The 12,029-nt window shown below is 37.1% G+C and overlaps 1 protein-coding gene across 1 annotated transcript in view; it reads right to left on the bottom strand.

Annotated features, from left to right (window-relative positions):
- The window catches only part of UHRF2 (ubiquitin like with PHD and ring finger domains 2), a 93,315-nt gene that overhangs the window by 8,365 nt on the left and 72,921 nt on the right, over positions 1-12,029 (bottom strand). The window contains exons 11-14 of the mRNA XM_021682408.1: positions 8,850-9,012; positions 8,036-8,176; positions 6,230-6,326; positions 5,756-5,913 (exon numbers count right to left, since the gene is read on the bottom strand). Of these exons, the coding sequence (XP_021538083.1) occupies positions 5,756-5,913; positions 6,230-6,326; positions 8,036-8,176; positions 8,850-9,012 (559 nt within the window). The remainder of the gene's footprint in view (positions 1-5,755; positions 5,914-6,229; positions 6,327-8,035; positions 8,177-8,849; positions 9,013-12,029) is intronic.

Below are 12,029 nucleotides of genomic sequence, written 5' to 3'. Positions count from 1 at the left end.
CAACTCTATGCCAGCAAATTAGATAACCTGGAAGAAATGGATGCATTCCTAGAGATGTATCAACTACCAAAACTGAACCAGGAAGAAATAGAAAACCTGAACAGACCTATAACCACTAAGGAAATGGAAGCAGTCATCAAAAATCTCCCAACAAACCAAAGCCCAGGGCCAGATGGCTTCCCAGGGGAATTCTACCAAACATTTCAAGAAGAATGAATACCTATTCTTCTGAAACTGTTCCAAAAAATAGAAATGGAAGGAAAACTTCCAAACTCGTTTTACAAGGCCACCATTACCTTGATCCTCAAACCAGACAAAGACCCCATCAAAAAGGAGAACTACAGACCAATATCCCTGATGAACATGGATGCAAAAATTCTCACGAAAATATTAGCCAATAGGATCCAACAGTACATTAAAAGGATTATTCACCACGACCAAGTGGGATTTATCCCTGGGCTGCAAGGTTGGTTCAACAACCGCAAATCAATCAATGTGATACAATACATTAACAAAAGAAAGGACAAGAATCATATGATCCTCTCAATAGATGCAGAAAAAGCATTTGACAAAGTACAGCATCCTTTCTTGATCAAAACTCTTCAGAGTATAGGGATCGAGGGTACATACCTCAATATCATAAAAGCCATCTATGAAAAACCTACAGCGAATATCATTCTCAATGGGGAAAAACTGAGAGCTCTCCCCCTAAGGTCAGGAACACGGCAGGGATGTCCACTATCACCACTGCTATTCAACATAGTATTAGAAGTCCTAGCCACAGCAATCAGACAACAAAAAGAAATCAAAGGCATCCAAATTGGCAAAGAAGTCAAACTCTCACTCTTTGCAGATGATATGATACTTTATGTGGAAAACCCAAAAGACTCCACCCCAAAACTGCTAGAACTCCTACAGGAATTCAGTAAAGTGCCAGGATATAAAATCAATGCACAGAAGTCAGTGGCATTCCTATACACCAACAACAAGACAGAAGAAAGAGAAATTAAGGAGTTGATCCCATTTACAATTGCACCCAAAACCATCAGATACCTTGGAATAAATCTAACCAAAGAGGCAAAGGATCTGTACTCAGAAAACTATAAAATACTCATGAAAGAAATTGAGGACGACCCAAAGAAATGGGAAAACGTTCCATGCTCATGGATTGGAAGAACAAATATTGTGAAGATGTCAATGCTACCTAGAGCAATCTACACATTCAATGCAATCCTTATCAAAATACCATCCTCTTTTCTCAAAGAAATGGAACAAATAATCCTAAAATTTGTATGGAACCAGAAAAGACCCCGCATAGCCAGAGGAATGTTGAAAAAGAAAAGCAAAGCTGACGGCATCACAATTCCGGACTTCCAGCTCTATTACAAAGCTGTCATCATCAAGACAGTATGGTACTGGCACAAAAACAGACACATCGATCAATGGAACAGAATAGAGAGCCCAGAAATGGACCCTCAACTCTATGGTCAACTCATCTTTGACAAAACAGGAAAGAATGTCCAATGGAAAAAAGACAGTCTCTTCAACAAATGGTGTTGGGAAAATTGGATAGCCACATGCAGAAGAATGAAACTGGACCATTTCCTTACATCACACACAAAAATAGACTCCAAATGGTTGAAAGACCTAAATGTGAGACAGGAGTCCATCAACATCCTAAAGGAGAACACAGGCAGCCACCTCTTCGACCTCAGCCGCAGCAACTTCTTCCTAGAAACATCGCCAAAGGCAAGGGAAGCAAGGGCAAAAATGAACTATTGGGACTTCATCAAGATAAAAAGCTTTTGCAAAGCAAAGGAAACAGTCAACAAAACCAAAAGACAACCAACAGAATGGGAGAAGATATTTGCAAATGACATATCAGATAAAGGGCTAGTATCCAAAATCTATAAAGAACTTATCAAACTCAACACCCAAAGAACAAAGAATCCAATCAAGAAATGGGCAGAAGACATCAACAGACATTTTTCCAAAGAAGACATCCAAATGGCCAACAGACACATGAAAAAGTGCTCAACATCGCTCGGCATCAGGGAAATCCAAATGAAAACCTCAATGAGATACCACCTCACACCAGTCAGAATGGCTAAAATTAACAAGTCAGGAAACGACAGATGTTGGCAGGGATGCGGAGAAAGGGGAACCCTCCTACACTGTTGGTGGGAATGCAAGCTGGTGCAGCCACTCTGGAAAACAGTATGGAGGTTCCTCAAAAAGTTGAAAATAGAGCTACCATATGATCCAGCAATTGCACTACTGGGTATTTACCCCAAAGATACAAAAGTAGGGATCCGAAAGGGTATGTGCACCCCGATGTTTATAGCAGCAATGTCCACAATAGCCAAACTGTGGAAAGAGCTAAGATGTCCATCGACAGATGAATGGATAAAGAAGATGTGGTATATATATACAATGGAATATTATGCAGCCATCAAAAGGAATGAGATCTTGCCATTTGCAACGACGTGGATGGAACTGGAGGATATTATGTTGAGCGAAATAAGTCAAAGAAAGACATGTATCATATGACCTCACTGATATGAGGAATTCTTAATCACAGGAAACAAACTGAGGGTTGCTGGAGTGGGGGGTGGGGTGGGAGGGATGGGTTGACTGGGTGATAGACACTGGGGTGGGTATGTGCTCTGGTAAGCACTGTGAATTGTGCAAGACTGTTGAATCTCAGATCTGTACCTCTGAAACAAATAATGTAATATATGTTAATAAAAAAAAAAAAAAGAAGAAGAAGAAGGTAGCAGGAGGGGAAGAATGAAGGGGGGGAAATCAGAGGGGTAGACGAACCATGAGAGACGATGGACTCTGAAAAACAAACTGAGGGTTCTAGAGGGGAGGGGGGTGGGAGCATGGGTTAGCCTGGTTTTGGGTATTGAGGAGGGCACGTTCTGCATGGAGCACTGGGTGTTATGCACAAACAATGAATCATGGAACACTACATCTAAAACTAATGATGTAATGTATGGGGATTAACATAAGAATAAATAAAAAAAAAAAAAAGAAAAAAGACAGTCTCTTCAACAAATGGTGTTGGGAAAATTGGACAGCCATATGCAGAAGAATGAAACTGGACCATATTCTTACACCACACACAAAAATAGACTCCAAATGGTTGAAAGACCTCAATCTGAGACAGGAGTCCATCAACATCCTAAAGGAGAACACAGGCAGCCACCTCTTCGACCTCAGCCGCAGCAACTTCTTCCTAGAAACATTGCCAAAGGCAACGGAAGCAAGGGCAAAAATGAACTATTGGGACTTCATCAAGATATAAAGCTTTTGTACAAAAAAGAAACAGCAACAAAACCAAAAGACAACTGACAAACGGAGAAGACATTTGCAAATGACGTATCAGCTAAAGGGCTAGTATCCAAAATCTATAAAGAACTTCTTAAACTTAACACCCAAAGAACAAATGATCCAATCAAGAAATGGGCAGAAGACATGAACAGACATTTTTCCAAAGAAGACATCCAAACGGCCAACAGACACATGAAAAAGTGCTCAACATTGCTCGGCATTGGGGAAATCCAAATCAAAAGCTCAATGAGATATCACCTCACACCAGTCAGAATGGCTATAATTAGCAATCAGGAAAGGACAGATGTTGGCGGGGATGCGGAGAAAGGGGAACACTCCTACCCTTTTGGTGGGAAGGCAAGCTGGTGCAGCCACTCTGGAAAACAGTATGGAGGTTCCTCAAAAAGTTGTAAATAGAGCTACCATATGATCCAGCAATTACACTACTGGGTATTACCGTAAAGATACAAATGTAGATATCTGAAGGGGTACAGGCACCCCGATGTTTATAGATACAATGTCCACAATAGCCAAACAGTGGAAAGAGCCAAGATGTCCCTCTTGTGGTATATATATACAATGGAATATTATGCAGCCATCAAAAGGAATGAGATCTTGCCATTTGCAATGACGTGGATGGAACTGGAGGGTATTATGCTGAGCAAAATAAGTCAAACAGAGAAAGACATGTGTCATATGACCTCACTGATATGAGGAATTCTTAAATCAGGAAACAAACTGAGGGTTGCTGGAGTGGGGGGTGGGGTGGGAGGGATGGGGTGGCTGGGTGATAGACACTGGGGAGGGTAGGTGCTATGGTGAGTGCTGTGAATTGTGCAGGACTGTTGAATCACAGATCTGTATCTCTGAAGCAAATAATACATTATATGTTAAAAAAAAAAAAAGAAAGAAGAAGAAGATAGCAGGAGGGGAAGAATGAAGGGGGAAATCGGAGGGGGAGATGAACCATGAGAGACTATGGACTCTGAGAAAGAAACTGAGGGTTCTAGAGGGGAGGGGGGTGGGAGGATGGGTTAGCCTGGTAATGGGTATTAAAGAGGGCACGTTCTGCACGGAGCACTGGGTGTTATATGCAAACAATCATGGAACACTACATCAAAAACTAATGATGTAATGTATGGTGATTAACTTAAAAAAATGGAAAAAAAAAATTAGGGGCACCTGGCTGCCTCAGTCTGTAGAGCATGAGCCTCTTGATCCTGGTGGTGTGAGTTTGAGCCCTACGTTGGGCGTAGAGATTACTCAAAAATAAATAAATAAAATAAAAAATAAATAAATAAAATAAAATGAATAAATAGGGAAGCCTGTGTGCCTCTGGCTCAGTCTGTAGAGCATGTGACTCTTGACCTGGGGGTTCTGAGTTTGAGTCCCATATTGGGAGTAGAGATTACTTAAAAATAAAATGTTAAAATACATATATATATATATATATATAAATACATATACATAAATGACTATAAATAGATAAATGGATGTTAAAAATTGTACCAGGGAACATTCTTCCTTAATATGATCACTATTTCTCAATAAAAAGCAACACAAAAACTGAGAGTTCGCTCTAAATTTAGACAGAAAGGTAACTAACCCCATTTCACACACATGAGAAGTTCTGGCTAATGAATGTACCGAAATAAAGGGAACACTGGAAAAGAAGAAATTATTAGACGATGACAGGATAAAAATTCAAGCTCACCCACAATAGTGGCACGGAGGAAAAAACCCAGAAAAGTAACTATATCACACCTAATAAGGGGTTACTATCTAATAAAATGGAATATTCTAATTTTAAGCAAAATTAAAGAAATAAAAGCAAGTGAACAAAGAAGGAATAGACAATTCATATTTGCAAATTCCAGCTTCTGGAATTTGATAAGAAAGCTTCATTTGCAAAATACAGTGTAACACAAAATCAACACATCCGTTGTAATTCCTTTTCACTTTAAAATGTCATGATTACCAAAAAATGGGGAAAAAATCTAAAACATATAAAGTATTTAAATAAATTAACAGTTTGTTTTTTTTTAACCACTAGGTTAAACATGTGCTGAATTGCTTAAGATTTACACCATCAGAATAACTTTGAACTACAGCAAAAAATTTCCCAATGAGTTTTAAATTGTGTTATACAAACCAAAAATTCTTCCCATGAACAGTGCCTTCATCATGCCTTCAACATAAATGAATAAGTTCAGGCACAGAGAGGTCAAAACCAACAACTAAGAGGCCTAAAATCAATTTAAAAGCATTTAAGTATTACTTCAGATTATTTCTGAAAGGTAGTGGCTACTGGATGAGAGGATTACATAAAAACATCAAGTTTTGACTGACTTGCAAAGAATATTATTTTTCACTATTTGTTAATATTAGAACATTATTATTAAAAAAAACCTTTACATACTGGACCTTCCACAAGAGATGCAAGCACTTCATCCCATAGCTTCTGGTTTTGGTGATCTTCTCTAATTAGATGTTGTTGTTGAGGGGTTAGTTGGAAAGCCTCAACTGCTTCTGCTGAATCTGGTGTTTTTAACACTTTGGAGGCACTTGGACAACCATCTAGATTTATTTAAAAATACATAAGCAGACTTCTGAGTGATTCCAAACAGAACTATGAGATCAAAGAGTTAACTGGCACCATTAATGTTTAGCACGAAGATAACCTGCATAAAGCAGCACCTGACTTCCCTTGGAGTTTAGAATACTACATTTGCTGTTGTTTTGGCTCCAACACTACTAAAATACACAAAAAGTCCCGCGCCTTTCCACCACTCCCAAATATTGCTTTTCTTATGAGTTTCTCAATTTATTCTCTTAATATTTTTCTTTATGAGTAACTACCTTTTTAGGACTTATGCCTGTAATCATTACCTACCATCTGTAGTCGGCCTTTTTGAGGCTCCGCTGGCCTGCTTCTTTGACTGTCCTTTAGTCTTCTTCCCTTCCTTATCTGAAGGGTAACCTACTGGATACTGATAGGGGAAAAAGTACAATATAGATTTAAGCTTTGCAAAGAAGTGGCGGGGGGGAGGGTTGTTCTAGATGCTGCTGAGAAATTTAAAAAGGGGAGGGATGAAGAGTATATTTTCCTAAACTGAGAGACTTTATATAAAGGAAACAGACATTTAAAGGACAGAAGACTATTAAAATCCCCAATTCAGTGTAACACCATGTAGTTATGACTGTTAAGATATTTCATTTTATAAAATAATGATCTTAGTTTCAGATCTAAAAGAGGAAAGACAAGTTTTCAGGAGATTTGACTAGGTGGCTTAAGAAGTTTAAGGAAGAGAAGAATCTAGATATGAAGTAAGTGAAGATCAACCACAGAGTACAGTACAGTACTCATACAGATGGTATTACACTCAATTGTGGAGCCAATCTTTAAAAAACAAAACAAAACAACTCCCACCCCCCCAACATTAAGGGCTAAATTTCTTATCTACCAAAATAGGGGGGATGGGGCTTTTAGAAGACCAAAAGCCACTAAATTACTAATTCTTTATCAGCTAAAGGTTCGAGTTTAAGGAATAAAGTCTACCTATTTGTGTTTTACTGGCTACCCTTTTCTGGGGGACATGCTTTATTGATTAACACTGGTATTTAAAACTCAACATGTTTTAGGCCCCATCAATGATATTATTAACTTATCATAGTAGATGGGCTTACATGCTTCTGCTTACAGTTTCAAATCTAACCTATCTAGAACACTGCTCTGCTGAACAATGAATCTGAAAAAATCTTTTAAAAATGGATTTAACAAGTTATATTTTTATATTGTTATAAAAAGAATTATTTTGGCAGTTATTTTAGCAGCCGATGGGTCTCATTTAATTAATGAAACAATTAATTCTACGAGTTTAAAAAGAAAACAAAAACAGACACAGACTTGCACTAGAAAACACACACTCACCTGCCTGGGTGGTCAGACACTTGCCCATAGTTCAGCCCCTACACATGCAGTGTGGGCAGAGCCAGGGGAAATGAAAAGCTGGTAGTCTTTACAGGAAGCACAACAATGGGGAATGATGGGAGGATGAACTTAAACCATGCTCTGAAGTCAGTGTCAGGGACAAAGTCTAGGGTGCATAGGCAGTGGACGGGGAATGTAGCCATACCATCCATTATGCACACAAAACCAACAAAGTCTTAAATGGGTTAACAGCTGAACATGGGCAAAGGGGAAAAAAAAAAGGCAAAGCACTAAAGGTGGTGACAGGACAGGGAAGCAGCTTTGAGGGGGAAGAGAAAAAAGGGGTGAGGAAAAGTGAGAAGGGTAGGAAGCAGACCACTCTTACAAGCCACCTCCCCCTTCCCCTACCAGAGACACACCCCCTGTGCCCTCTAGGATAAACTTCCCTTCTTAAGGCCTCCTTTATGTAAATTTTATGTATCCCTCTCCCTCATTCTTCAAGTCATTTCCAAATTGAATTGAAATATCTTACTTTTCATTGAAGGCCTGGCTTTTCCCAAGCACAATTCTTGGTCTTAGGGCAGTTTGACACCTAGAATGCCACCTTTTTACTTGTTTTCCTTCTGTATACTTGCATGGTTTCATTCCTCACCCCTTAAAGTCCACTGATCAATTGCCATGAGTTGTATCCAGTGTTAAGGCACAAAGATACTACAGAGGTGCACATTTTTATGAACATACAAGTAGCCTAGACAAATGTAATCTAACCTGTAAACGTAGACATAGTCTTCTTGACCGTTCTATTCCTTCTGAGGTCCAAGGAGCAGGTTCAACATCATCTCTTCTTAAAAGGTAGCGCCAAACCAAGAATCCATGGCTTGATGAAATTTCTGGCCAGTATTTCACCACCTAAATCACAGTATTTTGTATTAGTTTGAGATTTAATATTTAGACTTATTCATAATATATTACTAGTTTAAGTATACTTGACTGAACTAAATGCAACTTCAAAAGATGCTTGCTTTGTTGTAGGAACAGTAAATAAAAAATATTCACTAAGATATTGTTTTGACCTTATTTCCTAATTAAGATAGCTCCCATATAAGTACACATTGCTATAAACTTGAAATATTAACAAGATTATGCTCATGAATAGATTCCTGCATAACAGATAAAAATGGTGGCAGTAAATGCCTCCGTGTTTTAAACAAACAACCTATTTTACAAATTATAACGTGCTTGGCTTTGAAAATCTATTACAATTAAAATAATTATAAAGATCTAAGAATCAGTATCTACAATGGCCACATTATTTAGTTTTATCATAGAGAATATATACTCACAAAAAGCTTAACTCAAAATGTAACTCTGCCCTTACAGACTTCAAATAAGTGTTAAGAGAAAAGTATCAAAGTTAGAAGCTCACTTTGTATATCTGTTACATTTCCAGAAAAAGCAGAAGTACCAACTAAGGTGATCTACTCTTTCCTTTAGCCCACCCCAGTAGAGTAGTTCCCTTTGGCAACCCTGTCTTGAAAGCCCAGGAAGAATGACTAACAAGATGTCATGCCAGATAGAGCACCTTATAAATGCCATCATATCTGTTGCCTTCTTCAGGAGCATATTTGCTGATCTTCCTCCCTTTAAAACTGCGTATCACTCTGACTGGCTTACCAGCTCTCCAATTCCGAGACTCTGCTCCAATTTTATCATCCAATGGAGCATCACAGTTTAGGGCCAATGCCCTAAAAAATAAAACAAATTCTTTATACCAAGTAATCTTTAAGTATATAATCGCATTATTAGCTCAATTAAAAGGTGAATTATGCCTTACCTGATGGTTAAGATTCTATGATTCTTTCCATATTATTCCAGATAATAGGATTATGCTTTCCCCCACCAGCAGAGAAGACAAATCAGTTTTCTGATGTCACCCCCAAGCCAGGGGATTGGTTCTCAGATAGCCTGTAGGGTTCTTCTGAAAGTAATAACATCTGTGCCACGTATAATAGAAAACAACTAGAAATACATGGAATTTTTTTAAAATAACGTTTGTTGAGGGAAGGGAGAAAGTTGGAAAACTAAAGCAAGTGATTGTTGTAGTATTTATTTTTGATAAGGGAGTGAGGTAAATTGCTGGAATAATGTAGAAAGAAATCCAGGAAAATAAATTTGTCAGCAAGGTACAAATGACCTTTCTAGGTCTACTTTCCACATTCCAGACGATAGAGAATCCTTAATGTTTAGAAGCTATTAAAGAACAAGTTTAATATGAGAATATCGTTTAAAGACTTTGAGTAAAAAATTTAAGTAAAACTGAAGCATTCAAATGTCTGTGTTAAATCATGACAATAAAGATTTTTGGCTCCTCCAGATCACTATTTTTACTATGACATGTGAACAAGGAGGAACACTGAGTGAGAAGCAGCACCTGATTTAGTTGAAGCTTCCTTAGTATGTGTACTCACTTAGTAGTAATTAATCAGTAAGGTTATGTAAGAAGACCTTTCTTGGGAGAACTTAGTCCTGTCAAAAAACAAAAACAAAAAACCAAAACAACCCCCCCCCCAGAAGACCCCACCAAACTAGAATCTATTTAAAATTAGTATTCTTCTTCTCAGATACCTACTTCCTAACTTAAGTGAAAAGAAACCACTGAGAACATGTAAGGTTAAAACACATACACACCCAATTTGGTAAATTCAGGTATGATACAAAATACTTTTTCAGGGTATAATTTTACGTAGGCTCAAATAAAAAAAAATTGACCTTATGACTAAACGTCTAATCTATTCAGATCTCTTGATCAGTTATACTGTTAAAGTAAATAAACTCAAAGTGTTTCGTTTAAAAAAAAAAAAACTTTTATAAATGTGGTCAAATAGTTAAAGTTTACCAAGTTATCTTTTTTATCTCAAAGGTAGATGCATTAAATCTCTGGGAGGTAGAAGAAAATGTAGCCAAACTTCTAGGGCTAGTATTCCATCTTATTTATGTAATACCTATTGAGATATACATACTTCATCTTCTTAAAGAGCTAGGAAAAGGACAAATACTATTTTCACATTAATGAGTGGAATGCCTTGGTGCTTATAGGCACCTTTATTCAGAATGATTGCCACCCCTAACTGGCATTATTAACTCACTTCTAGCTTCACAGAAATATGTAGGTTGTTCAAGTATGTGAAAAGAATCTAAGATCAAACTAGGTGAAACAAGGCTTTTCCATTACTCTGCAGCTTAATCAATTGCTTCTAACTGCCCTAATAAAGGAAGGCCAGGTTACCTTGCTGCCCTCTTCAGTTTCATAAAGTGAAAGAGCTGAGAGGAAATAGGAACAAACTTTTCAAAGCAAGAAGCAGGCACCAAACTACCTCTTAGTGGAGAAGCAAAAATGAACTGGACCATATGCTAGTTAGGAAAGAGTAAAATATGATGCAGAGCTAAGGGTCTTTCACCTCGGTTTTCATGCTTATAAAACATATAGGTATCTTTTGCCCAGAGGTCTTTACAATCACAATGCGTACTCAAAGCTTAATGTATAAACTAACAGAATGGATGTCAGAGTCCCTATGATAAGTCAATCCTAAATGGTTCTGAGTTAATATTTTATATTCACTACCTTCCTTTCAATACAAACATTTTTACTACTTGTCAATTATTTTCTAATAAGATTATAACATATGGCAAACAGGGTTATACTTATTAGATTCTTTAAAAGCTTGGAAAATATTTACCATGTATATTACAAATGCAGGAAGTTAGGAAACAAACTTCATTCAAGCAAAATAATCTATTGTTATTAAAAGGTAAATATTATTTTCAAATTTGACAATGTAAAAAAGCCCTTTTACAAATTCAAGATACACTTTCACTGACAAAAACACATCAAAATATTTCTAAATCCTTTTAAGATCATTCCTCCTGAAGACCTGCTATTTTGCTAGAAAAATACTAGCTAGGGACTGGACTCCTGCCTCAGGAATGTTTTCACCAGCAAATCTGACCTGTCTCCTCTGCTGGTTCAGTTAAATAATCCTACTGTCAGAAATAATATAGAAGGAAGACATAAAAACAGACTGTATGTAATTTGGTATGCAACAAATTCTTGAAATCATACTGGTGTATTCTTTACTTCACACAGTAATCAGAAATTAAGGGCACACTACTTAAAACCGAGTGATTTAGACTCAAGAAAGAAAAATACTCATTTTTACTCAATCCATAAAACACCCTTAACAATAGGATATAAAAATTTCAACTTTATGAAATTGGTCAAAAAATTATCAATACGACAAGTTATAATGTGGTCATTGCTATCTGATGGTGTGGGTCACTTTTTTATTATTGCTATAGCATGCATATATGAAATAAAACATTTTGAAGTCATTTTTTTGTTCCCATGGAAGCTGGAATATCATTAATACTTCTATAGAACAAAGGTCAGCACAAGGTGGCTCTTTTGTAATGCTTTATAAGTATTTACTTAGAAAAGGTCACTTTTGTAACTAAACATTCTTTTATAACACTTAAGAGACGTTATTATAAATTCTAAAAGCACCTTGAGTGTAGTTCTGATTAAGTTTATCTGATGTTTCACTTATGCCCACAAATGCGGCTCCCAAACTTAAACCTATCTCACACTGGTGAGTCTCTTAAGAAGTTTGTTACTTTAAAAGATAAATCTGTGTTGAGTAAAACATAACTTTGACCTATGGGATAGCAGATAGCCACCTTGTCCTCAATTTCACTTATATAGGTT

Source organism: Neomonachus schauinslandi, chromosome 13 (genome assembly GCF_002201575.2).
Source record: "Neomonachus schauinslandi chromosome 13, ASM220157v2, whole genome shotgun sequence".
NCBI lineage: Eukaryota > Metazoa > Chordata > Mammalia > Carnivora > Phocidae > Neomonachus > Neomonachus schauinslandi.
Note: the sequence above shows the minus strand (reverse complement) of the source record. Positions and strands in the feature narration are given on the sequence as shown.